Here is a 27,609-nt window from a genome sequence, read left to right as displayed (position 1 = left end):
AAAAAGCTGTTCCCAACCTCTCTGTTTAGAAACAGCAGAAGAGGAGAGATAAAGACAATATCAATATATCAGGAGATTTGCTTCTGTTCAATCTACAGACTCTTTGTTGTTGTATTTAGACACTGTGTTCTATTTAATGACAGTGCATGTTGCAACAGGTGAAAACAAAGATATTTTCTGTGCATTTATGCAGTCTCTATCCATTTTAGTTGTCAGTGCCTCAATCTCACACATTAAACATACCTTTTCTGAGGACGAAGTTTGTACTGCAGGCTGCATTCTTTTTATTCAAAGTTGTTATCTTTTTATTCAAAGTTGTTACTATTTACAAGTGTGCTAATGAAACGTTGAGGATTTTCTCTTTGACGTCCAAGTCTGTATATTTTCATAAACCAAGTCAGAGATATTTTAGTGCATAACAACATCTAAATGCAAAATGCCTTACAAACATATTGAGTCAGAGAACTGGACAGGAAAACAATACTGAAGATCAATTTCAGATGAAGCTCTTGTTGCTAGAGTTGAGTTCTGAAATTCATGGCAAAGATGCCTTTCTTTCAAAAAGGGAAAGAGTCAAGGCTTTGATTTCTAATTGTTCTGAAATACCTCCTGGCAAAAAAAAAAAAAATAGGAAAACTAAAAAGTGTAATATATCATCTTATTACAATACTCAGACTTTGGAAGAGACATTCTCAGAACTCTTTTCGTCAAAAATAGTATTTAATTTGAAAAGTAGCAGAAGTTCTCATTAAAATGCAGGCAGAAAAAATCTAACAAAATATTAAAAATTAGCTTAATTTTAACATTAATATTGCACTTTCAAATTCACAAAAATCAAGGTTTTCAAAGCTTTATATTACATTTATCTAAAAAAAAAAAAGAGAGAAATTAGACAAATTGTGATGAAAATAATATAAAGAAATAAGAGTATATGCTTTATTCAAATCTGAATAGCAGACAAGATTTTCCTAAATAGACTGATTATATTAATAGCTCTTTGAATAATAGCTGTATGAATAGGGTTGCATAAAATCAGGTTTAACTGAAGCATAATTTGGCATATTAAAGGTGTCACAAAGGATGTATCTGTAATTTGCAAAATTTGTTCCTTTAAAAGTGTAAAATATTCATCGCTCATCATATTTTTTAAATTATGAGCTCAGAACTTTATGAACACCAGATTTCATTAAATCCCCTTGTTGCATCTAAAGACTACCTAAAGACTCTGCAAAAATAGAAAAAAATAGAGCTGTGTTTTCCACTGTCTTGAACAGTAAGTCTGGAAGCAAAGGCACAAATTGCAGCTGTCTGCCAGCTCTCTGCTGGCTCTGCACCAAATTGTAAAAGCAAGGAATCAGCCACTTTAGAACAGCATTTGGGCTGAGTTGCTGTTCTGGGCCATTCCACCTCAGATTTGGAGTGGACTATTCACCAACATTCACCTGCATGTATAGCACACACTACAAGATGTTCATAGTCCCACTCTGATCAGCACTTAAATAGAGCTGATGTCGTAGGATTAGTTTGTCTAACTAACCTGGGAGACTTTTGTAGTGACATTTAATGACATTTTCACTGTACAAAGCATTACTGTCATTATTGACTAGGTTTTAAAGGCTGTATTTTGTTAGTAAAACAACATTAATTTGCCACACAAATCATTAGAAAGAGGGAGAAGTATTTCTCATGCTTTATAAGGCAGTGTGAATTTCATGGGACAATTTATTCATATATGGCTGGAAAATGCAAATAATCTACCAAATTAGGCAGTTGTACCTGTCTTATGTGCTGGAAATATGCTTTAAGAACGCAGAAAAAGTAGGATATATTGACATGCTTTACTGCAGTAAATGCTAGTAAAATTGCAATCACTATTTAAATCTTAGGCCTGAAATAAACTCCACAAAAATAGGCCACTGTGACAAGAGGCAGCTCTCTGTAAATTATAGTTTCAGAGATTATTTTTATCTTACTATTTTATCAGTGTAATGAGACAAATTATCCCCTGAGTACAAATTGATGGAACAACATTAATTTCTCAAAATAAAATGAATGGTCAAAACACAAGGGGTTATCTTCTACAGGCAGCATTTTGTGCATTATCCATAGTACTTTTTCTCTTCTCTTAAAGGAATTCCTAATTTTAATGTATTTTATAACCAGTGGCATGTTGGTAACTAACAGTAGTGTACATAAACACTTCCACAAAATTTGACATTTGAGTTTTATGATTTGAAACCAAAAAGGAATTCTTGGCATTTCCTTTTTGCTTTTCACCTAGAAGGTTAAAGAACAAATTATATGGCCCACAACACTTTAACCCCTCATTACCATGAGTAAATCAGCTAAAGCAGCCCTGCACAAGACAGAGAATGTGCTCAACTGCAACAGAAAATTGTGGGCTCAGACTCGCAATTATTGAAAATGAAGAAATGCTCAAACTTCTTTTGCAAAGCAATACATCCATGAGGGCCCAAATGAGCAATGGGATTTACAAAATTTTACCATCTCCTTGGAGTTTCTTCAATTTTATTTTTAAGTTTTATAGAAATTTCCTGGAGTTTAGAATCCTTCCTCAGGACCTAATAATGAGAACAAGAACCTGTTCTCTCAATGATACTTCAAAGTGTCATGGTTTTAGACAAAAAAATCCACTGACATAGAACATGTAAAGTTATTGGCATAATCTTTATTTTAAAGAGATCTCTGCAATTCAGTGAAAGACATTTTCTTCAGGTAGTGATTTAGAAAAAACTTTTGTAGCAATTATTACTTTATATTCTTATGCAAATATAAAAATACTAAAAAGATATGACACCTTCCCAGGTCAGAACCCACAGTCCCATTCAATTTCATTTCAATAATCTCAGATTTATAAGTAAAAAATTAGTAGTCAAAATAAACATTTATGTACAATATAATTGGAAAACCTATCATCTAAGATTAGTTTAACATATTTTTCAGGGTCTAGGCATGCATTGTCATCCAAACTACAGTTCTTTGTGACTTTACAATAATATTTTTTGGGTCTGAACACCTTCAATATCTCTCCTGTGTTGCCATGTTGAAAAAACACACAGACAAGATGGGAACTCCATGGGATCTCAATAAATCATTTAGCATATGCAAAGATCTATTAAGCACTTAGACATACACTGTAGTCTCCAGTGCAGTCTCCACATAGTATTCAAATGCATTAATATTAATCAAAATTAACATCTATTTCTTTCTGTGCAGTTCCTATTGCAATATTATGGCATCTGAATAAAGCAGCAGCTTCCTGGTTTAAGCATTTCCACTCTATTTACCTCAGTAATAACCCAGACAGAGCATATTATGACTCAAATGCAAGCAAGTCTTTCTTATCCAAAGATCTTAGTTTTCATGTTTCAGAGGAATATTTTTTTCCCTGATTTTGGGTTTTAAAGAAACAGGGTAGCTTCTTCCCAGCTTTGCCTACAGTAAAAACAATGTCCAAGCCAAACTGTAAGAAAACCTAAGGCTTTAGGGTAACACATAGGAACAGCAGAAAACCAGGGAACTGCAGCATGAAGCTAGGTAGTTTCTCAACAGCATTATAAACCTCTCTAAAGAGATAAAATAATCCAAACTCCTAGTTGCATATGTCTAACACTTTTCAGAATATTGCTATCAAAGTGTATGTACAATAAAAATTACCTAATTTTCATAAAATTTCTGTATAAATATATCACCTTGACACTCTCCTCACAGTGATTTCTATATGTAAATGAGATGTTTTAAATTGCAGTTGTCACAAGTTTGGGTTTACCTTCATTTCTGTTAGAAACCTTCCTTTGCAAAGAAAAATCTCAGGTCAGAATACTTCTGCAGAGCACTCTGAATTCACATCAATAAAGTTATTAACATTCTGATGTATTTGCAAATCATGTTGTATTTTCAAACAGGGATTGATAAATTCCACAGTTCTCATTCCAGTCGTCCTTGCTTAGCATCACCTATTGCTCCCCACACATCAAATACAAACTCATCTGGAAATGCAAAGTCTCCAAGAGTTTCATCCAAGGCCACTGCAAATTCATCTGGATTTTTCTTGTCTCTTCCAGCTTCCACAATTGTTGCAGCTAAAAAGCAACAAAACAAAAGAATGTAATTATCATAAAAGTGGCAGCTAACACACAGGGGCCAAGATAGGGATGGATAGGATTTGGGATGTCTATTTCCAACAGCTGGTGAGGTCAGCTTAGGAAGAGACAAGGTCTACCAGGTGAATTTAGGATTCAACAGGAAATTATGCACTCAAAGTTCATGCTTATGCCTCTAGAAAGTGAAAAAGTTATTTCTGAAAATCTCAGCCAGGTGGGTCAAATTGTGCAGAAGCAAGAGAAAGGTTTTGCTGCTGTGCACAAGAAACTGGAGCCACCAAGCACCAGGAACATCTTGGAGTCCAGGAGAATGAAAGCAGAGGAGCGATACAATGGACTTAAACTGTGATATCTTGTATACCAATATTGTCCAGCATTTTCTCTTATTTACCACAAAAGTATCAGAATTTATCAAATGTCAGGGCTCACTTTTGAAATGGCTGCACTGGGGCTGCTGCACAGGACTGACTCCTCAGTTGCTGTGCTCATCCCTCACCTCTTGCCACTGCAGTTTCACGGACTCTAGGAAAACTTAGAACTCTAACCCAAACACTGGATGCTGGAAACCCATGGATATTAGAGCAAATGAAAACCTCTTTTGATCATGACACCTGCATCTCCATGAAGGGTGAAAAGAGTCAGCACAGGAATTTCTCCTGGTTAAGCTGGGCCCAGAGAACCACTGGCAGCAAGCTACCATGGCTGGAGGGCAGAATGCTCTGTAAGACACACTCAGCACAGACAGCACTGCTGAATACAGTTTGTTTTCTGAGCTGTATCTCTGCTTCTCAGCCTCTCTTCACAGGAAAATGATGGTATAGTACAATAGATGAAATATCAAAGTCTGCTTCATTTTGTGATTATTTCACACCCCTGCCTTAAACTGCTAGGTATCCTCCATCTTTTGTTAAACATCAAATACCTGCCACTTTCTTCACAAGCACATCAAATTCACGTGTCAAAGTGAAGGATTTGATAGCTTCTAGCCTTTCCTTAGAGACATGTCCAAATGTAAAACACATAACATAGTGCCTAAGAAAAGGAAGGAAGTTTTGAAGCCACAGAAAAACATCTTTACTGGGACAGTCTGCCATCTACCACATACACTGTATTCAATCAACATGGCAAAATCTCTCTAATAAAAATAAAAATAAGCATTCCCTGCTCTGAAGTTTTACCAAATTTAATTAATTTTATTTTGTTGACCTAAAACTCAGCTCAACTTTATTGACAGTTATGAACTTCTGGCAAACAGTATTTGCTGTTGTGCAAACATGCAACAAGCTGTAAGCAAGCTTGAGCCATATTCCACATTGTAAACGTCAACAACAGTAATTCTGAGGAAACTTGATGTTTTGGTTTTAACTGTGTTCAGGCTCCAAACACAATCACAGTGTGTCAAACTACACAAAGCTGCCCAAGGAAAATATATGTAAATCTTGACAAATAAACTGCTGTGATGGAGACAGTTCAAGTTTACCCCAGCTTCCCAGGCACCACTAGTGGTTCTCAAGGACCCTCAAGACCCTGCCAGAAGAAACCCTATCCCTGTTGCACTGATTCTCTCTGTGCCCCCTGTGAAGTCCCCAGGACTCTGATTCTGGATGGGAAATGGGCATTAAAGAGGCTATCCCTGTTGCACTGATTCTCTCTGTGCCCCCTGTGAAGTCCCCAGAGAAGTCCCCAGGACTCTGATTCAGACAAGTCTGGATGGGAAATGGGCATTAAAGAGAGGACTCTTGCTCCTGGTAAGCGGAACACAAGGATTTGTTGTGTAACACCACTCTATATCCCCTGACAATGGGGCAAAAGAAGGTACTTACAGGGAAGCAAGCCTGGAGACAATGAGGTGAAGGGTACAATTGAAACCTCACAGATTTCTGGATATGAAGCAGGATGTAAACTTACTTTTTATAGACACGGGCAGAAGGGTGGAGAGAAAAGAGCTGTGCAAGGTGGCGTAAGAGCAAACACACCAAGGGACTGTTACACCAGATATTTAGAAAAAGCTGCCACCCAAACAGTAAGGATCTAGACAAGTGTTCAAGCAGAGTAGGAGTGAGGAATGTAGCTATTTTTAAGATAAATTGGCCAAGAGATATGGAAGAACCATATGACACAGACAGCAGCAATAAAGCAAGACAACAAGGCATTATATCACAGTCCAGCTGCCCTGGCTGAAGCTTCAGAATTGCACATATTAAACTGTCAGTAACAGAAAGTGTAACTTCAAACACAACTTTCTTTAAAGAATGACCTTCCCAAACAACTAAATAGACTCTAAAAAAACTGATTTATTATAGATTTACGAAACTTGAAAACAAAATCCACTAAAAACTTAGCGGATCAACTTTCAACCCAGTCAAGCAAGAATCAGAACATCACCGTGCTAAAGCAGCCTCAAAAAAAACCCCATTTTCACCTGTATTGAGTAAGCCTGATCAGCACTGCAGGGCACATTTAATGCAGCAGAGTCACTAAAGCACGCCGGCATTCCCAGTTCCACCTGCTGCCGCAGGGATCCGGGCTCCCTGGGGACCGCGGGCTCTTTGGCAGCGCGGTGCTGACCTCCAGCGCCGGCCCGGCTGCACTGCGGCCCCGCTCCCCGCACCGCCGGGCTCTGGCAGAGCTCCGAGCCCCCTTCCCTGCCTCCGTGCCGGCCAGCTTCCCTGCCAGCCGGGAAGTCAGCCGTGAGCGCAGCCCTGCTTCCCCCGGCAGCCGCCACAGCCGCGGGACGGCGCTCGCAGGGCGGCAGAGCCGCGCAGAACGCGCCCGGCCGCACAGTGACACTCGCGGAATTGATGCGGAATTCCCAGGGCAAATCAAAGCCTACAGACTGCCAAGGCACTCAGCGGATACCGGCCAGCTTGAAGAGAACTTTGCTGGTTCGCAGAGGGTGACAGCTTCGTGCCAAATTGTCTCCACTCCCCTCCCTTCACCCCACTGCTTCTTGTAAGAGCTGCACAATAAGTGATTACAGGAATTTTATTCCGATAGAATATTTTTCCACAGTCAAAAGAGCCTCAATTGTTTTCAGATTTTCCTTTTTTCAGTTCACTTCAGGCAATGTTAATGTCTGATTAATTTTTACATAAATTGTGAAAAGTTCAGCAATCTTAAAAGTGGTGAAAGGAATTAGAAGTCTCATCAACTTTAACTGAGAAGTTAATGTCAAGCTTCCCAGAATATGAACAAAGTAATATGTTGGCTTTTCAAATATAGTTCCTTTAAAATAACCTCAAAGATTTTTCACAAAATCCTTTTTTCACTTTTAATAGACACATGGGACACAAGCCATGGAAGCTACCTTCTGCCTGCCATTCTTATTATCTACCTTACACAGTGGTTTTGCTGCCTATATCCTGTACTGTAACTTCTGAAAAAGCTTTTTTCAGAAGTCCTGACAGAAGCCTCGATATTTATTTAGCTGTAATGCTATTAGAAGTTTGGCCTTCATCAAAATATTATTGTTCTGCCCTGTCACTCTAAAGCAGAAAATGAACCATGTTATTGCAGTTTCCAGTATTTAACATTACTTGGTTTAAGTTTCATGTTGAACACTGTCGGATCTGGTAGACAATAACCATTAGAAATATTTCTTCTTGCTCCTTATTCTTAAGTACTAATTCTTCTTGAAGTTTATTTTGTTTAACTGGACTAGCTGCCCTTCTTTTTATCAAAAAACTCCCATTATTCTTTCAGAGTAAATGAACAGCCATAAACAATATACTCCTGGATGTATGCAATGAAATCCTTTGGGAAAAGAAGTCTGGGGACAGAAGAAGAAAATAAGAGATTCAGGGAGACTATCACTTCAGTTAAAGCTTTTGGAGATAAAAACATCTATGGAATATTGATTTGCAAGCCAAGAGAAAAAGCCTGGGTAACAAAAAAGGTTTAAACCTGTTAAGATATTTTGACTAGATGGTAAGTTTGAAAAATGAAGTCAAAAATGGAGAAGTAGATTTCAAATTTTTTAAACAAAGACAGAATACGCAAGGATATTTCAGCCTGATCTCAGTGATGGAAGATTATGAAACAGACTATGTTGTATGTGATCACACAGCATGGACAGGACAAACAGGGGCTCAGGCCCAGCCAGCATGGGTTTAGGAAAGGCAGGTCCTGCCTGACCAACCTGATCTCCTTCTATGACCAGATGACCCACCCACGGGATGAGGAAAAAGCTGTGGATGTGCCTACTGGACTTCAGTAAAGCCTTGGATTCTGCTGCCCACACCTTTCTCCCAGAGAAGCTGGCAGCCCATGACTGCACCAGGGGATGTCCAGGTTGGACATCAGGAAACATTTCTTCACTGGAAAGGTGGTTAAGCATTGAATGGGCTGTACAGGGAAGTGATGGAGGCACCACAGCTGGAAGTACTCAAAAAATGACCGGGTGTGACAGTCTGTGTTTAGTTGGCATGGTGGTGTTTGGTCAAGGGCTGGACTCGTGATATTGGAGCTCTTTTCCAACCCTAATGATACGTCATGTCTGATAATATTATAGAGAGCAACAGAAAGGAAACAATCATTCACAAGTAGAAAACTAGAACAAAGGGGAAGAAAATATTGGTGGATGAAGCCAAAAGGTGCTGAAAAAAAATGTGGACAGGAAGCCCTTGTGCCATCATTTACAATCGGTAGCATTCTGGGGTTAAATGCAGGCTTCCTCTCACCCAGAATTTTTGGAATTAAATACAATCCATAAAAAATCAAGTCTTACTGATTTAAAAAAAATAAATGCCAATATTTTTCATTAATACTGTTTCCTGAGTTGCTCCTTTTAATCAAGTGCTTTAATTCCTTTACCAGAAAGCACTCATAGAATTTAAAATAATCTGAATTATCTCTCAGCTATGTTTTAAAGAATGCTGAAGTCAATCCTTGGCCCAATTTCTAATATGCCCATAAAATGGCTGAAGAATACATTTCCAGAGCCAACTGTCCCTTCTCTGGATTACATACAGTTTTCAGTACAAAGGAGTAAGAAAGTAAAAAGGTAAAAATACACCCAAATGCAGGTATGTAAATCTCAACAGCATTTAGATCTCTGAAAATAAAAATAAAAAATTGTGCCTGAAAAAAAAGTGCATGTATTTTCTTTAACAATTTCCAATTATTTTGGTCCAGCCTAGGGATTTGTGTGTAGATTTAGTCAGCCATTCTTGAAACTGTCAAGATACTTTACCATACAAAAGTTAAGGGCTTTATCTCACCTTTATTTCTGTCTGTAATTTAACATTAGTTTTTCTTTCCTTTCTTTCTAACTTATGTCTTAAAACTGGGGCACTGTTTCAAAATTCAATCACACCATGGAAGTGTCATTTTAATGGAGATGAAAGAGTAATATTAACTGACATCCAAAGATTCTGACAAACAGAAGTGCATGGAAGTGAGCAATGATTGAGATCTTAATCACTTGTCAGCTGCACATTGTGATGACTTGCATTTTCAACTAATCTGGCTTGAGTAATGAGTGAAATTTCGAGCTAAGTGGTGATTGGCATTCTCTGAATGAATCTTTTCCTCATATTTCATTTTCATGGGTGACTGATCACATCCAGTATGTGAAAAACTGACATGTGTTAATTGAACAGATTTGTGACAGGTGATTAGCTCTCCTTTCCTAAAGAATCCTAGAGCTGTTTAATTGTTTTAAAATTGTGAAGTTGGGAGGTTTGAGTCATCAACACTGGCTGTTGACTCTTAGATTTGAACTTCAGGATATGGCTTCAAAGGTGCAAACTAAAGCTACATGAACCCTACAGTCTTTGATTTCTGACAGCTTCTCTTGGTTTCACTACCTTTTGGGGAGGAAAAGAAGAGGTGAGGGACAAAACAACCACCCAGCTGGGAACAAAAGAGCCTCTCTATGAACAAAGACCTCTTCCTTCTTTGAGTATTCTTTTAAGGCTTTTTTTTTTAAAGTTTCTAAACTACATACTGAAAGATGAAGGGCATTAGATCTTTTTGAAGGGAAAAAAAAATTCAAGGAATTCATGGGAAAACTCTACCAGGTGCTTGGCTATTAACTCAACCATGTGTTGAAAGCTGAACTTCTCAGTCTACTGTGCAAGAGCCATCCTGTTTACAGTACTGAGAGCCAAAACCACAGGGAACACCAGTCCCCACAGGACCGTTCCCATGGACACCAGAAGCAGAGCACCCACAGCTGCTTATTCCTGTAGGGCAAGGAGCCTGGGGACCTTGGAAGTAACCTGCAAGGACAGGAGCTTCCAGAAGCCCAGCCTGAGCCAGGACTGCAACAGCTGCAGGACAAAAACAGCTCCCGGAGGGACAGCTGGCAGGGGACTCAGAGCTTTGAAGCCTGAGCCAGACCGAGGCACAGAGGTTGCAGGAATGAGATGGGACATGGAATCCTCCCCAACCTAAACGTGGCTCAGCAGCACACAGGCCTCCCAGGAGTGCATTGCATGGCAGCAGCATCACACATGAGAGTTGCTGGGAATAGAAATGTTGAGAACTTCTAGTTTCCCGGGAATTGGAAAGTTTAGATAGAACCTACGAAACAGAACTCGAGTTTTGGGCAGCTCTGCCCTCTCTTCTATGCCAGCAAGCCCTCTTCTGCCTTAGACTGAAGGACAAATACTGTTTTACCTACATTTTTTCCTGTGAGAAAACTAGTGGAATCTGCCAAACAGATGCTTGCTGGTAGGAGCACCCAACAAAGGCCTTTTGGCTATTGAGATAATCACTTTTTGTTCTCATTCCTCTGTGCTAACTGCTGCCCCTCCAGCCCTGATGGAGCCCTCTGGAGCTTCATGCCAGACCTATTTTCTGTTCTGCTTTGCCTTTTCCACTTCTCTCTCATTAAAGGTTTCTTTTCAAGATCACTTTCCATTTAGCCTATTCTTTCCTTTTTCTTGGCTGGTTCTTTTAAGATATTACCATAATAATAAATACTTTCCTCTTTGTCTCAGTACCAGCAGTTCCACAAAATCCTAGGAGGATTGCACCAGCCACAGCAGGGTACAACAGCTAGACTACAGCTTCTTCCCCCACAAACAGAAATTCCTATTTAGTTGTTGTCAGAATAACAAAGAAAAGCAACAGCTGCAAGGACAAGTTTGGTCCATTTTTAAGAAACTTATGACACTGGGGTTAAGTAGTTTCTTTCATTATAAATCAATGATTCCTATAACTAGTAAATGTTCCATAAGTTTTCTCATGTTCATCGGAACACAGCTTTTAGAGATTTTGATAAATTTCTGTAATTATTCGGTCAGTTCCCTTGCTAAATAGTTGCTTGTTCACTGATGAAGATCTCAGGTTCAAATCTTAGCAATCAACTTTGATGGGTCTATGCCAAGGGGCAAAAAAGCAAATAAACAAACTTATCCTTAAGAATTCTTAACCAAGGCACACACAAGATCCACTAGAAAATATATGCCAGAAAGAATACAGGGGTGACAGTTATAGCAAACAACTAAAAAATTCATGCAACAGTGTATAGCTAATATGCAGAAAGAATAGAGGATTGATTGAGTAATTACATCATAAGCATTGAAGTGGGAGGGTGATTATTTCATCAGAAAAACTCATTTGTAGAAATACATGCAAGTTTTTGAGACTGCAGACTGGACAAATTTTGCTTCACTTACATCCAGAGACTAAAGTACTCAATAAATGTTAGACTACAGAAAATGAGAAATTATTTACTCTTGTAGTAATGTATCTGCCAAAAACTCACCTAATTCAATATCTCTTATGCCCATGTACGTTTCAAGAAGCTCATCCACTTTCTTAATTGCTTTTTCTTCAACTTCAGTTGGCTTTGTTGGAATAAAGGGAGAGAAGAGCAAAAGTATGATTATATCCATGCAGATTTCAATATAACCAGCAATGTGCCAGTAATTATCCTTACTCCCATCTTGGCCACCTAGACTTACAAAATCTACAGATTAAACACACTATTCCACTCTCTTTCCCTCTTCTCACAAACATGAGCTTTCCTCCTAATACCAAGTCACACAGCTCGCACATTCAAAGTGAACAGGGGCCTTATATCTCCTGACAAGACAGATCTCCATCAAATCCTCATCAGCTTTAGAAGAGCCCAGAATAAACAATAAATAAAATAAATAATAAATATAATAAATAATACTTATTCACCAAACTCTAATCCTGGTCTTGCACAAATTCACATCAATGTATTTAATTAGCCTTTCCCAACAACTACCCTTTCACCAGTGTCAGAAATGGAACAAATTCTCCATAACCAACCCATCTCTTTTTTTCCCCCCTTCCCTCTTTTCAGCACCCCTGAAAATCTAAATCATCCATGTAGTCCACACCCTTTCACCAGTGTCAGAAATGGAACAAATTCTCCATAACCAACCCATCTCTTTTTTTCCCCCCTTCCCTCTTTTCAGCACCCCTTGGTCTAATCTAAACTCATCCATGTAGTCCATGATATCTAAATCTAGGTTCTGTGTTTCCAGGTTCTTCAGCCCTATCCTATCCCTGCTAGTCATCAACTTTAGCTGTTCTCTTCAGTCCCACAGGACATGTAACATCCAATTTTTCCTTCCTACTTATCAGCCCGGGGGAAGAATAAATCAGAAGCTGGGTGATTAAACTACTGAGGGGCATATACTCCACCATACCATTTCCTCCACAGTAGCAGGGCCTTTGGCTCTCAGGCGAAGTGTTTCTCTCCCTTTGGAGATTTTAGCCTCTGACAGAGTTCTGCCTTTGGACCTTGGTTCCAGCTTTTCTAAAAAAAAAAAAAAAAAAAATCCAACAAAAATAAAATACCAAACAAAACTACGTATACTGTACAACATTAATATGAGGTATCTGTTTTGGTTATTACAGTATCTTCACTTAGTCTAATCGAGACCTAGACTATTAAAAAATCTAAATATAAGTTAACTATTTTAAGTATAGCTTTGCTGACAATGTCTCGTTGTGAAACTGTAATTTCTGCTCAACTGCACTGAGGCCAGGACTTCCATTGACCAATATATCTAAGCAGGCCTATGGCATTCATTTCACATGTGTACCTTGTGTAATTTTATTTCCCTATTCTACAGAGAAGTATTTATACCTTTATATTAGATAGCAGCTGAAATCACTGCCAGCTGCTGATTTATTCGGACAGAACACATAGCAGGTTTAGCATTGCAACATTTCTATCTTTCACTGATGCAATGGTGCAAACACTCCTGCTAAGCAGGTGATGATGAGCCACATTGAGCTGAGCTAACAATCTGCTTATCAGCACTCACAGAGGTGAAGTGGCCATAAGCAGATCTGCAGGAGGTTTCACCAAAATTATTTCATAGCTGATAAATCTCTACAAAGAGTACCTGGTTTACATGGAACTTACTCTAAGAATTCAGCCTTTCTTGTTTCATCCTGGGTAAGGCACCCCAGTTAGAAGATGAAGCATAGAATCATTTAAGATTTGGGATGCCATTTTACATTCAAGAGTGGCAAGGCTTTAATTTACTTATTGACATGGCAGTTACATAGTAAATCTAGAAAGTGCTAGAAGAGAGGAGACAATTCTGCAGAACTGCTTTTATTTGTCCTGTTTTTCCTAACAGATATTCCTCCTCTTAATTACAAGCCTTTCTAATAAGCTCTTCTTGAAGTTATACTTCAACATATTATATTAATTTTGCTCAGATAGATTTCAGCTCATCATTCTTGCATAAGTGGTCACAAATCAAGATTATTATGCTGAACAGTATGCTTGAAAAGTAAACTTTATCAGCTTTCATGATACAAATAGGTATGTCAAAGTCTCTTATATATATACTTAGGATCAAGACTTTATCCTTTTATTGCTTCAAGGAGAGTTTAAAACATCCTTAAGATTGTCATAATTTTTGATAAAAAACCCCACAATTTTCAAATTCTGTCACCATTATCACCTTAAAACTCATGATTTGACATAATTTTTCTTTGCAGTCCTTTAGACCAAAACACTCTGGCTATCACATAAACTATTTTTCATGTTCACATCATTAAAACGCAGAGTTCGTGTTATGCTGCCTTGACTTTGTTTCTATTAATTTTTCACAATTCACAGACGCTTGTGACTGGTACAAATCTTTTATTCTGTGCTACAAGCCTTGCCTAGGGGAGCTAAGACAGCCCAGTGTACATGGTAGAAGGATGTCCAACCAGTAAATTATGCTTATTTCACATTCCGCTGAGAGGAAGAAAAAAATAATTTCACATAGAGGTTTGTCTCTTATTTCTGTACCCTCACCAAATTCTGTTGAAATTAACAGGAATTCAGCACCTACTAGTCGAGCAGGATCTGGATCTTGTCTGTCATCTCCTCTGGGGCTATTCTTAGTGCTTAAGCATTATCTTTGTGCCTGAAGCCTAACTGTACCTAAGGCTAATGGCAGGACGTTTTAACCTACTGAGCACTGCAACTTGCAAGTTAATTTCTGTAGGTAAAAAAATAACGTGCATCTTCCAAAAATCTGTCCACAAAGCTCTGGTTGCCTCTTAAATCAAGGACAGAAAAAAGGTATTACCATGAAATTAGAGCATTATCTCCTCTACATCACAGGCAGACTAAAAGGCATCTTAGCCACCCAACTAAAGTAAAAAGTATTAAATTATGGCTGAAGTCATCAATCAAATGCTGATTTACAAACAGACCGTTTAACGCTTCTAGCATTGAACACAAATTATAGGCCCATATTAAAAAAAAGCATTGCTGCATTACTAATTGAGATAGACAACATATGCAATTCTTTAGCATAATGTATAACATACACATTTACTTAACAACAGTAGCAATCCGAACACATTAGAGATCAGCTGATAACTCCCATTCTTCACAGAAGCACCAAAAGCAAAAAAAAAAAAATCTTTGTATTTCTCTCATTTTCAATTTCTGCTGCTATTCTGACACCAAGTGTCAAGACTGGTGTATGACAGTAGCTGTAAACCACTACACATTAAAAAGTTTTGAAAAATAAATGTTTAAAATTTTTGCTGCTATAGTGATATTGAATTGACTGTTATTGCAGGTGTGCAGAAGGCCTCATACAAATTTATGCTTTAGCATTATTTAGAAGTTTTTATTACAGGAAAATGCTACATGGTTTGGGGAGAGGATCCAAAAAGTTGAGATAATAAAAATTGTAACTCAGTCTCTATTTTGGCTGCCTGAGCAAAACTTCCCTGGTTTGTTTGTTTGTTTTCTACATTGATAGAGTTCATATATAAATGAATTAGCAGTAGGTATGCCTTCCTTCTATTTAAGCAGCACTTCTCATAGCATGCAGGTGGCAAGCAAAGACAGAACTTTGCAATTCTGCCTTCTTCCAATTCTGAGTACACCTGCTGCATGACTGGAGATCCACAAAAAGGCCGGGGAGGGGGACAGGGAGAACAAGCAGACAGCAAAGGAGGTGCTCTGGGGAATCCCAGACAGCACTTGCTCAGACTCCTTCTGCATTAGAGTGCACAGACCAGTAAAGAGTACAGAAATAGGAAAGTCTGACACAGAACAACAGGGATTATGCATTAATAGTGGAAAAAAAGAGTTTTGAGGATCAGGACATTAGTGAAGTGATCCATGCTTTAAAACTGTACCTATGAAACAATTAATGATCTTATTTTGCAACATCACGTAGTGGTAAGAGAGACTGACGAAGGCTCAGGTGAGGAACTCACACCAGGATGACTGCTGGAGGAAGCAAGATGGAAGAAAATCCATTCATAAATCTCCCACTTCAAAGAAAAAAACTAAGTGTACTTTCTTGTAGTAGTTATGTTACCATAGGCGGACACCTGGCTGCTTTCTGAAAACAAACTCACAAAGCAATGCAATGATGGGATTTTGCTGTCAAGGTGTTTTACTGAACAAGGTGGACAGTCAGGTCACTCACCAAATGCTTTCAAAGGCTCTACCAACTCCAGCTTAAACTTCTGACCTTTCTCCAGATCTTTTAGCATTTTGGCAACTTCGTAATGCCGACACTGTGACACGTTTTTTCCGTTTATGGTCTCTATGTGATCACCCACGCAGACGGTTTTGGTTTGGTCCATAATGCTGCCTTCTTTAATTCGCTATCGTTTAAAAAAAACAACAAAACACTACCAGAATTAGAAACATTTCTTTAAAAGGTGATAGTTTTTAAGAGGTGACACCACCAAGTTTCAAGCATGTCAGTTAACAATACCAATACTACTGATATTATTATTCCAGCAGTGTGTTTTTTCAATAAGATTATCATAAAACATATTTTGAAAAGCATTATTTTTAAAACAAAGTATTTTAATAAGCATTGAATACACAATCAGACAGGGAAAAAAGGAACCACACTTTAGAAATAAAGAGTTCTGAATAACCTAGTATTTTTGTGCTTTAAAACTGATCACAGACATTTCAGTAATGTGGATGGTTATTCAAGTTTTTGGGGTTTTTCTATTTAATAGCTTGACAAGCATAGGAACAGAATTTTTCTCTTCTCAAGTTTAGTCCAGGGACATAGTAAAAAGTTACATACTGTAAAGGGCTGATCTTCTTAAGATCCATCCCCAGTGCTGAAACTACTACTTTCCTCATTAAGCTATACAGCTGTATATTAAAGGATATCCTTTGAAATAATAAAGAATAGGAAAATATTTTAACTGCCATCTCATGGAAAACACAAATAGTCTAAAAGTCATAACAGAAGTTATAGCTCTTATGAAATGTAATTTTAAAAGTATGGGGAAAAACCTTTAAAATATCTCTATGATTTGTCACACTTTAAATTTCAGTGATTCTGTTTATTGTTGTTACATACTGTCATATTTGTTCATAGTGTGCATACATCACTTAAGTCATTATTATATGGCTATTGAATAGAAAAGCTATGACATAGTAAAGTATCTTTTATTCTGCAGATACAAATTTCATTCTAACATGCTCCTGAATAACAATCTTTTCACCAAGGACTGAGTGGTTCAGGATAACTGTGAGGTAACAGCAGACAAGGCAGATCACCACGCTGCCAGCTGCCACTGCAGCAGCCAGCCTGGCTGCGCGATGCTCCGGAGCCGCTGCTGTCCCTGCGTGGCTGAGCCCACACTTGTGCCTCCATCTCAGAGTCAGTGGGAAGGAAGTGTGAGAGTGCTCACTGGCATGCAGGGCACCGAAATCTTTGTCAGCTTCAGGCTGAGTTTAACTCCTTCCAGCACCAAACAGAAGCCTCGCGGTGAATGTGGATGTGGGTACTGTACGCACCAGAAACCAAATGTGCCAAATGCATTTCTGTTACCAGGACTCAAAACCTGTCCCACTCAGCTTCAATCAATGTTTAGTCCACATGTTGAATATTCATTTAGCTTTTCTTCTTAGCACTTGGATCCCAACACTAAGACAGTTTAAATAATATTCACTGGCTGTTATTTGTGTCACTTTTTATCATCACTCCAAGTTAACTGACTGAGACAGTCAAGCTACACTGTCACAGTAATTAAGATGCAATTGCCTGTATTTCAAGTGCTCTACAGTCCATTGAGAAGCTATGAGGATCTATATTTCCTATGCAATGCCTACTCCATTTAATAATATCTCGTTGTACACCATTCAGTCATACTTCAAGTTCTACTGCTGTTCTTTGAATGCTAATTTGACTCCATAATACTTTTTCCCACCTGCCTGTGTAGCCCCCAAAAAAATTTGTGAAAGCAGAACGACACCAGGTTTTGCTCTTAGTAAGGCAAAACAAGATTAAATTTCATAGGAAAAAACCCTGCAGTTCAGCGTCAGGTTTAAAATTGGTTGGGTTACCACATCAAACCTAGAAACCTCCCTGTTATTCAAAATGCAGTAAAATAACTACAACCCACCAACCAGTAACACACCAATCGGTAAATTTAGTATTAATTTTTAATTAGGATTGGGACACAGTTAAAATTTTTAAGGAAAATATATGTATATAAGCAAAAAAAATTCGTTAAAACTTTAGAGACAGTCTCATTTACCTAGACAATGAAGTAATAAAAAGGATGCAGCTTTCACTTTTGTATATGCATTTTCTATGCTGATTTAAAAGATCCATTAGCTAAATCTGCAGCGACAACAAAGTATGCTCCTAGAAACTCCTTAAAACTGATGTATTCCCATGAAGACTGCATCATTTTCATTACAATGCTTATTATTAGACCAGTACAAGGAAAAATAATATATATTTGTTAAGAGGACTTTTACAGAATTTACTGGAAATTACAGCTTGTCTGGCCAATGTTGTGAGGGTTTTCCAGCGTGCTCCAATTGTGCAGCAGTCTGTGTGAGGGCTGTTCTCTCTGCCTGTTACCAAGCAAGCACAAAGGGAGTGTCACTGCACAGGGCTGCACTCGTGAGCGCTGCTCACTGAAGCACTGCTTCAATGCCTTCTTTTAAAATGCCACATAAGCAGCAGCACGACTGAATGTTATGGGCTGTATAGATGCCACCACTAGAAATTTGCAGTTCTTCATCGATAAACATAAAAGTCAGGCTATGATTTTGCCAAAATGCTTAGTGAAACCTTCACTGCATCTTGACTTGCACAAACATGTCCTCAGTCACATTTTTCCACAGCAAAGACAAACCAATTTGTAAACCGTGTCCTGTTTTACAGCCATGGTAGCTAAGGAATGAACAAAAAATACAACTTCTCCATACAAAAGCTCTGTTTACAATGAGAACAGAGATTGGGGTAGCAGTAATCAAAGATAATTGCTAATGCCTCACTAATAATGGGTAACCGGAGTATATTAGAGCAAAGAATCTCAAAAAGGCAGAAAATGTGATTAAGGTTCCTAATACCTTGTCTAGCAAGAAGGGCAGCATCATTTCATAAGCCTCTACTTGTCTCAAAACATACTGCCTCTAGGTCATATAGAAGAGGAGAAGGAAAGCAATTATGATTAATATACTGAGTATGATACTGCCCATACTTGCTACTCAAACTCATTGTGGTAAATTGTGTTAACCCATATCCTTGTAATTCATCCTATCTAAGGCAACAATACTGGAAAGCTGAAAAACCACTGTATTTGCCCCTGCTCTTGTATAGCACAAAGGCTTCTGCCCTGGGAACAGCCGAAGACTGAAAGAACATGATCTCATTATCACATGAGTAACAGAAATTCTATAAGCATCTAATAAATGACATCAGAAAATCAGTTTAAAACAGGAGGGGGCAGATGCAAGCAGTATCTAACACCTACCACCTCAGGGTAGCTCAGGAGCTACAATGCTCTCATTGTAAAGCTGATACACGTTACAGAAGCAATGAACAAATGAACTGATTTTGAATGACATACAGTACAGATTAGCTGAACTAATTTTGAATTATGTACCTAAAGAAAAGCAACTTTATTCTTTACTTATCATATATATGATAATAAAAGATTTTATAGTTCTAAAGGATCATGAAACCAATAATTAACCTATTATAGTAACAGGAGCTTCTATAGAACAAAGTATTTCACTGGTAATTAAGTTTACCTTTATAAAGGCACAGCCAGTTCCATTGTCTGTAATGGTAAGTCCCAGCATATCATCAGTTTTAAGAATTTCCACTTCTTTTCGCTGTCCTTTCACATGGGCAAATATGAAATCTTCAAGGCCAATTTGTGCCCCTAAGAGCTTGTCCATATCAACTTTATGAGTGTTCAAAGTGCAAAACATGATCTGTGCAGAAGGAAAGCAAACACAGTAACAGTGTGTTAGGTTTGGTGAGCTTGACAGGAAGCTGAAATGAGAGCACAGTTCAGGCCCCTGTGACAGGTCCGTAGCTCAAGTGATCGCCCTTCTTCTCCAGCTATACCAGGAGTAGTCTCCATCCACATGCAACAGAAAGCATCAGGAGCTCAAAGTGCAGGTGAGAGCTGGCAGGGAACAAAGGAAAGAGACCTCCCAAGGCCTGTCTCAGCACAGCAGCCCTGAGAGAGGCACCCTGAGCTGCTAGAGCTTGCACCACAGCTCAGAGTAAGCAAACTGAAGAGCCATCACCATCTTTTGCCTCATCATTCACCCACCTCAAATTCCACCTGATTCAAAGATCACTAGGGACTACTTTAAAACTTGATTAGTTGAAAACAGTTTAATGGTAAGAAAAAAAAAAAAAAAAAAAAAAAAGAGAGCTTATCAAAACAAAAGTCATGAGAGAGCATGAAATGCTTTGTATTGCTCCAGTGTTCCCTCATCAGCTCAGAGCACATTTTCTCTAATGGGCTTGCTTAGTTCCTACCCTTCCCCAGCATGAGTTGGGGTCACCCCTGTTCCAGTAAAAGCCAGGCTTAATAAAAAGGTGAAATTGCTTCTTTATACATCAGCTTTTCTGAGGGATTTCCCTTCAGCACTGGCTATGAGGCAGTCCTTTTTCTCGCTACACTTATGCCAGTTCTTCAGCAGGGAGGTTTCTTGTCCTGGGCACAGGCAGGGTGAGAGCAATCCATCTGCACTGCCTGGGAGCAGGGATGCTGTTGCCCACCACGGAGCTGCACGAAGGAATTTGGCCGAGCCCAGCACACCACCAGAGCTACAGTAATGACAGGTGCCCAAGCCTTTCCAGGCTGCAGCAGGAGAGGAGCGAGGGCCAAGGGAACCCCAGCTTCCTCCTGGGCAGCACAGGGCAGCAGCCAAACCAGAGAGACCAAGAGCAATCCCTAAAATCTACTTCACTCAGGCAAAGAATGGGTTTTCCACCCCAGAACACTACACGTGACCTTTTCATTCCTTCTGGCATCACTGGAATAAAGCGGAAAAATTGAAATGAAAGTTACCAACCTGTTTAAACCAGGTCAAACAAAGAGTGGATACTTTTACTAATTTATTTCATAGACAGCATTCAAGTTTCTGCAGCTTTCTAGGATTTAGATTCTGTAACTATGAGGGTTTATAATCTTAGAAGACAAAGTTAGTAGAGAGATTGTGTTTCTTGACAGAGGTCTTGTTTAGTCGCTGTTTTTAAAAACAAAACAAAAAAATGCCCAACCAAACAGCCTTGCTTCAATGACTACTTGCTTTATCTCATCTGATCCATCAAACATCCACTGCAATCTAACACCTTATTTAACAATGAAAGTTGTAACAGCACACCCTTAACAGACATTAGTTTTATTTGCTCAGCTAATGCAAGGGTTTTCAGTTAAACACTACTCTAGATATAACAACACCTAGAGAAATTAATCTGGTTTTAAGAAGAAAATTGAATATAATAATACTTATGATGATAATAATTTCTAATGACAAGCTTTTTTTAAACAAAAAATAAAAACAGATGATATCAAGTTCACGTACACATTTTCAGCTCTCTCAAGTTACATAACTTTGCCGGTTTAAAATGGTAACTCAGTTCTCTGTTCATTGTTCCTGCCATGAATAACAACGAATGTCTTCACATTTTAGACATTAGCATCCTTCATGTGACCTTGTCAAACAGACAATCTAGTAAATACTGTCACACCTTTGAATAGATAAAATTGGCAACAGAGGAGAAATGTGATATTTAGAAACTTGATCCAGAGTTTCTCTTTATAGATCTTCATCTGGATGGCATTCCTACTACAGCCTATAAGTCTGCAGAATTTTTTGTGAGTCAGTTCTATGCTAACCACAAGGCTGAGAGAGCATCAGCTAGTCAAAAATAAAACTTAAATCATTCTTCATCCTCTTTAGTGAACAACTGCTTTTTCTCAGAACAGATATATGCAAAGAGTAATGTACTAAAGATGTGCCTACCCAGAAAGATATATCACCACACCATCTACCAGTTGTAACATAGCTTAATTTGTACACAACTGAGACCTATTGATTCAAAAATGGTATTTTCATAGATTTTACGTAAGTTTAATATTGGTAACTAATGACAGATTATATACCTGAATACTTAAACAGCTTCCACTCACTCAAACTTTTGCATATTTTTAATAGTAATTTTCTTATTCAAAAATGAAACAAGAAAAAAATTCAATGTGCAATTCTCATGGTTAAGTCTCTTCTGTCTTCACCCTAAACCTTCATAGGCATTTGGTCTTTAACTCAGTGTACCAGTGCTGTGAATATTTCATGCCAACTTTAGCAAGATATTATAAATCAGAACGATTACATCAGTCACGAAGTATCTAGGATACCTCCTTCACCAAGAGTTATCTTCTGCAGCACTCAGAAGAAGGAAATTCCATGTCGCTGGACACTAGGGGCTTATGCACAACTTGATAAAATCGATTTCTCCAATAAGATCACTAACAGATTATTCCCTGCACCCATATTTTCAATTGGAAGAGACCACATAAGCCAACAAAACCAGGGCTACACTGTGTGTTATATAAATAAATTATATTAGCTAAGAAAAAGAGGGTTGCATGATGTGTTATATAAAGTATATATGCAGCACCATATTGCATGTTCTATACATTAATTGTACTCTGATCTTCTGTATTGAGCTGACACCTTGAGAACTCAATAATGAGTGGGTTGATAGATTACATACTCAGAAGCTATTGAAAATGTATTAAAAATCTCTGATAAACATTAAATTATTATGATCTCTGTGAAGTTAAGAGGAAGGGAACTGGGAATTTAATTCTGAGCAAGATGTAACACCCACTGACATACTTCCCTGTATATGTAGATGTCATCGTATCGAGAAATCACCAGCACATTTTCTCGGTATCTTACTCACTTTATCTCTCCCAAGGAAAATGTGGGAGCCTTGACCAGCTTCAGCAACAGGAAGAGAGTAACCAACTCCTTCAAGTTCTAGTGTGGTTTTGGTACTGTCAGGTATTCAGCCTGGTCAATATATTCAAAGGCTTATAAAATAAGTATTCAGTGCTTTGCTGTTTGTCTTGAGATTTGGTTGGGGTTTTTTCTGTTTGGGTTTTTGGTTTTTTTGCACACAAGTATTACAGTGTAATACAGCGTACACAAGTAATTACAGGGTAAGTTCTTCCATCCAATTATTTCCATACTAATATTTCAAAAACTTTCAGTCAAAGTATTGGAAAAGACACAGCAAGCATCACATGCAATACGGGTGTGACATTTAAAGACTGCTTAGGGAAACAGCAAGCAAACAATTCTTGCCATAGGGTTGGGAGGAGGTGTTTTGTAGGGAGTGTTAAGTTTGCTCATTTAAAGTATTCAATCTGTAGGCGTGATTGTGAGCAATTTCTTTCAACAGATAAGCGCAACAATAAAACTTGCAAGATTTTGGTGATGAGGATTTCACAAGCTAAACCTTTTCTCTAAAACACACTTCAGATTTTTTATTGTTGAAAGGACAGTTTTGTTCAGAAACACAAGTTTCAGCAGTGGCTTATTTGTCAGCAGTCTTTCATAAAAGTTTAAATTGAACAGGTTTAAATCAAATACTTCTATGAAAGTTTAATGTGGCACAGCCTCACTGTATACTTGACTGTTCAGCATGAGGAGGCAAGGCCTGTGGAACTACAGCCCACACACAAGCTCAGCAGCTGAACTCTTGCTACTGGAAGAGAAAGAGGGAGCTGCATTTCTGCCCTTACTGCTGCCAGAAAGGTCTGAATTACCCTTGTGTTGCAAAATTCCTTCCACTGGGGTGAAAGAAACCCCAACCTCCAAGGGCTCTGGACAGACACAGCCATGGAGCATTAAGTTGAGTTCACCTGCCCCACCACATTTCACCGTTCAAAGCAAACAAAATAATCAAAAGGAAAATTGCAAGTAAGCAAACCAAAAGTCCACGCAGCTTCTATGGGTTACCATTCCCTTCTCGTCTGATCAAGAAATAGCCCTGCTACAGCTGGACTTTAATATCCACGTTCTCGGTGCCTGATTAGCTACTCTGAATACTTTAAAGCCCTACCATGTGCTCTCACAGGAGCACACCACCACCAAATGCCTTAACAGACCCACATTGTCCTTCAGTCAGTGCGCATTTATTTATCATACAGGCTGCACTCAGCACTTTCACCCTTACGGGGAACATTCCCTGCTACATTCCCAATAATCAGAGTGGATAGCAATTCTAAAAGGCCAAAGCTACACATAAATATTTTTTCCAACTATTTTTCCTACTTCAACCTCCATAGAAAAAAGAAGGGAATATTTATATTATTTATGCAAGCAGAAACATACACGTAACTGTGCGTGGGTTGTTAGTTAAGAGTTGCATCTGTCTATCTATCTATAATTTTTTTAGCTCTGTGCTTTCTTGTTGAAAGCTTGTTGCAGTAATCAAGTTAAAAGTCAATAAAAATGTGATGTACCTCAAACAACACTCATAATAACGATGCTGGAAATGATAAAACTTACATTTTTTAATGTAACTTTTGTCAGAGATTTGTTCTCCTTTGCCCAGGGGGAGGGGAATTGAAGTTTCTCTTTATAAGACTCTTCACCAGGGTTTAACGTTTTAAGTTTTAACATTCATAGATTGGGAGTAGCCAGAAGATACACAGGAGATAAGAGAACATCACTCCCTGGCACAGCCTGAGACACCTGGTCTGGGAAAAGACTGATAGGAGAACTGAAGAATGAGGACCAAATTAGCATTGAAGGCAAAGGGATCAATAACCAATAGGAGATTGAATACTAAGAATTGCCTAATTTAAGAGCAGTGAACACAAATTTATTTGGGTTTTGTCTGTATTTCTTTCTCCTGCAGTTTTGGTGTCAATGACAGAGGTAATGTATTGCTAGAAGCCACATTCACTCCTCCTCCCTGGGCCAAGAACAGTCACCTTGGACAGAGAAAAGCAGAAGTGCTGGACATTGTAAAAGTCAAGAGGTAGGCAGAAAGAGAGGCTTCTGCCTTCCCCTCAGCTCAAAAGGGGTAAGAGGTATATAAAATACCTACAAGAAAGGATGAGTACAGAAAAGCCTCAGAAAGCACCTGTCACGTGTCACTCCTTCATAGATACCCAGCGAAGATCCCCTTTGAAGCCATCCTGCCCCACATTCCTGTCCCCATCCCACGCTACTCATGATCCACGTCTGCACAGAAGTTTCTGTCAGTGTCTGTCCAACAAACACTGTGTTTTATATAAACTTCTCTCTGTCACTGCTGGCAGTCAATCACAGGACCTGGAATGGATTCTCCAGCAGAAACTGAACTCAGCTGGTCCCGAGAGGTGTGATCCAAAGAGGAAAAGAAGTGCTGTAACCATGTGGAGTCAAAAGGAGAAGTGACAGATTACAAGTACAGCTCATTCAGAATCGTATTACAACACTTAGGCAGGAATTTATCCAAGAATCCGTACTCCTGCCTACCCTGAGGCAAACTCGCATACCATATTAAATGTATTCATTTCTGCAAAAGGTCTCTGAATGCTCTCTGCACAGAGCTCTTCCCCTCCCTCCCTCCCTCCACCACTATTTTCCAGCCCAGCCACTCCAGGGTGGAGATCTCTGTGACAGGACCTGTTTCCAAAGGCAGTCACGTGTGGGTATCACACACTGCCCACGGGCTGCAGCAGAGCTGGGTCACTGGAACTTTCCTAGACAGGTAACACCTCCAAATGGCATTTGAGTACCTGAGCGTCCTTCATTTTGCTGAGATGTAGCTTCTGGCATTATTCTTTACACCAGACTATCTGTCCACAAGCAGTTTTAATGAAGAGATAATTTAAAATAAATTCGAATAAATTCTCATTTCTTGGCTGTTCAATGATCTATCCTGTCTCTATGCAAAAATCTGTTGCATGACTCTCTGGTCTGAATTCTTCACTCTGTTATGCCACATTTATACCAGGAAATATTTTTGTTCACTATTTTCATATCATACAACTTTCTTAAAGCCAACAGAATTTCTGAAGTAAAAGATTTTAAGTTCAGTGCCCCCAGCAATAATACTCTATTCATTTTTAACAATAAGCCACATTAAAAAAAAAAATTAAGGAATGGAACATTAGGAAGAAAATAAGAAACTTCTCCAGTCTGGCAGAAGGCTGGCAGTATATGCCCATGATATGTGGTGCTTCCTCTACAACCTCTGAGGGTGTCAGATTATACATCTAGCAGGAGAAACAGGAGCACACCATTCATACAAAATTAAATTTCTCTGTGAAAGCTGTTCTTTCTCAAGTCAGTGAAGCCAAAAGTTCAACACTGAAAGGAAGAAAACTAAAATAGAAGACAGTCTGGTGATTGTGAGAACTTGAGAACACAAGGTATAACTGAGATGGAACAGAACAAAAGGGGAACAGCAGCTCAGGGTGAAAAGAAAACAAAGGAGCAGAAGATCAGAAAGCAGCTGGGAAGGTCTGGGACACTGATGCATTGCCTCTTAATTACTTAATGTAACAGTGACTGATTAAACTGTATTCACTGCTACTGCCACTTTCCCTTTATAATTTACTATTTGAAATGCTACATCAGGCCACAGCAAACTCTGAACAAAGCCTGTAGTAGCAGCAGTCTTTACAACGTTTTTAAAAGTCATCTGCAAAGAAGAAAACAAGTAAAGCTGTACAGCCACACGTAGGCATAATGAAATGTTAGCCCTCTGTTTCAGCTTGCCATTCAGAGGTTAAGGTTCAAAGAACCACATAGGAAGAACTTGATATGGCCACTACCTTTTAACTAAGAGAAAACAATGCATTTACAAACACAAATGAATCATTATCCAAACAAATGTTTAGAACACTGCTCAGAAAAAGAAAAGATCAAAAAGGCAGCAGAGCTTGAAAAGGAATCTTGTTACATACTTAAATTTAACTCCATTCGAACAGTGAACACTTTAAAAATAATTACCTGATAAAGCAAAAAAACTTTCCAAACATCACTTTCGGCTAAAATTTTAAAATGCAGTACGATTCAGGGCATTTATACCACATACCCTCCCCTTCATAATGCCTTCATTCTGGTATTTAGCCTCATAAATCCGCTGTCCCTTTTTTAACTGGAATGAAGCACTGCCTAAGAGCAGCGTCCAACAGCAGCTGGCAACAGGTGAACCGAAACACTGGAGTTTGGGTCAAGAGGAACACTTTTTTTTACCATGTAAGTGTTAAATGCAGTCACACCTATGTCTTTTCCCGTACGGTAACGCTCATTTGGAATAGCAAAGGGATTTTTTCCTCCCGAGCAGCGCAAAGCCGGCATGTCCTCACAAGCCCGTGGCGGAGGATGGGGCAGGGCGCTGGAACAGCCCCGGCGCGCTGTGGCGCCCCCGGAGGCCCGGCGGCCGCGGCGGTGCCGGCCCTACCTGGGCGGGGTGGATGCCGAACGCCTCTCCGATGCGGGCGTACAGCTCGCGGGCGCTGCCGAAGCCCTCCACGCGGCCCGTGGGGCTGCCGTGCGCCAGCTGCGTGTGGAACTGCAGCCGCGACGCGCTGGCCGACGGCGCCGGGGCCGCCGCGGGGGCCGGCGCCGCCGCCTCGCTCTCCACCAGCTTGAAGGTCTCCTTGGACTTGTCCTTCTTCTTGCTCCTCAGCCCCAGCGGCATCTTCCGCGCCGGCCCCGGGCTCCTGCGGCCGCTGCCGCCCGCGCTGGACTCTGCCCCCGGCGCGGCGCGGCGCC

At 39.3% G+C, this 27,609-nt stretch overlaps 1 protein-coding gene across 5 annotated transcripts; it reads right to left on the bottom strand.

Annotated features, from left to right (window-relative positions):
• Positions 1 to 296: 296 nt before the first annotated feature.
• GIPC2 (GIPC PDZ domain containing family member 2) lies at positions 297 to 27,609 on the bottom strand. 5 transcript variants are annotated; one of them, XR_005953935.1, is made up of 7 exons: positions 27,296 to 27,609; positions 19,609 to 19,794; positions 16,013 to 16,193; positions 12,755 to 12,864; positions 11,839 to 11,920; positions 3,791 to 4,103; positions 297 to 609 (listed from the first exon to the last, which is right to left on the bottom strand). XR_005953935.1 is itself a non-coding variant. In XM_041421792.1 (6 exons), the coding sequence occupies exons 1-6, from the start codon at positions 27,533 to 27,535 to the stop codon at positions 3,949 to 3,951; spliced, it is 954 nt and encodes a 317-aa protein (XP_041277726.1). In that variant the 5' UTR covers positions 27,536 to 27,609; the 3' UTR covers positions 3,414 to 3,948. The 5 variants fall into 5 exon arrangements, 4 of the variants coding, with proteins under 4 accessions (XP_041277726.1, XP_041277729.1, XP_041277727.1 ...); XM_041421792.1 differs by lacking the exon at positions 297 to 609 and having other exon boundaries at positions 3,414 to 4,103; XM_041421795.1 differs by lacking the exons at positions 297 to 609; positions 27,296 to 27,609 and adding an exon at positions 27,114 to 27,138 and having other exon boundaries at positions 3,414 to 4,103.

This window comes from Onychostruthus taczanowskii, unplaced genomic scaffold (assembly GCF_017590055.1).
Source record: "Onychostruthus taczanowskii isolate IOZ18803 unplaced genomic scaffold, ASM1759005v1 scaffold7, whole genome shotgun sequence".
Lineage (NCBI taxonomy): Eukaryota > Metazoa > Chordata > Aves > Passeriformes > Passeridae > Onychostruthus > Onychostruthus taczanowskii.
This window is presented reverse-complemented; position numbering and strand designations above follow the sequence as displayed.

Excerpts from the sequence above, each read along its gene's own strand:
- GIPC2 (XM_041421792.1), bottom strand. The coding sequence starts at position 27,535 with ATGCCGCTGGGGCTGAGGAGCAAGAAGAAGGACAAGTCCAAGGAGACC. Across the intron at positions 19,795-27,295 it reads TCGGCATCCACCCCGCCCAG|ATCATGTTTTGCACTTTGAA; the intron begins GTAGGGCCGGCA and ends CCTTCTGCACAG. Across the intron at positions 12,865-16,012 it reads AGAGCCTTTGAAAGCATTTG|AAAAGCTGGAACCAAGGTCC; the intron begins GTGAGTGACCTG and ends TTTTTTTTTTAG.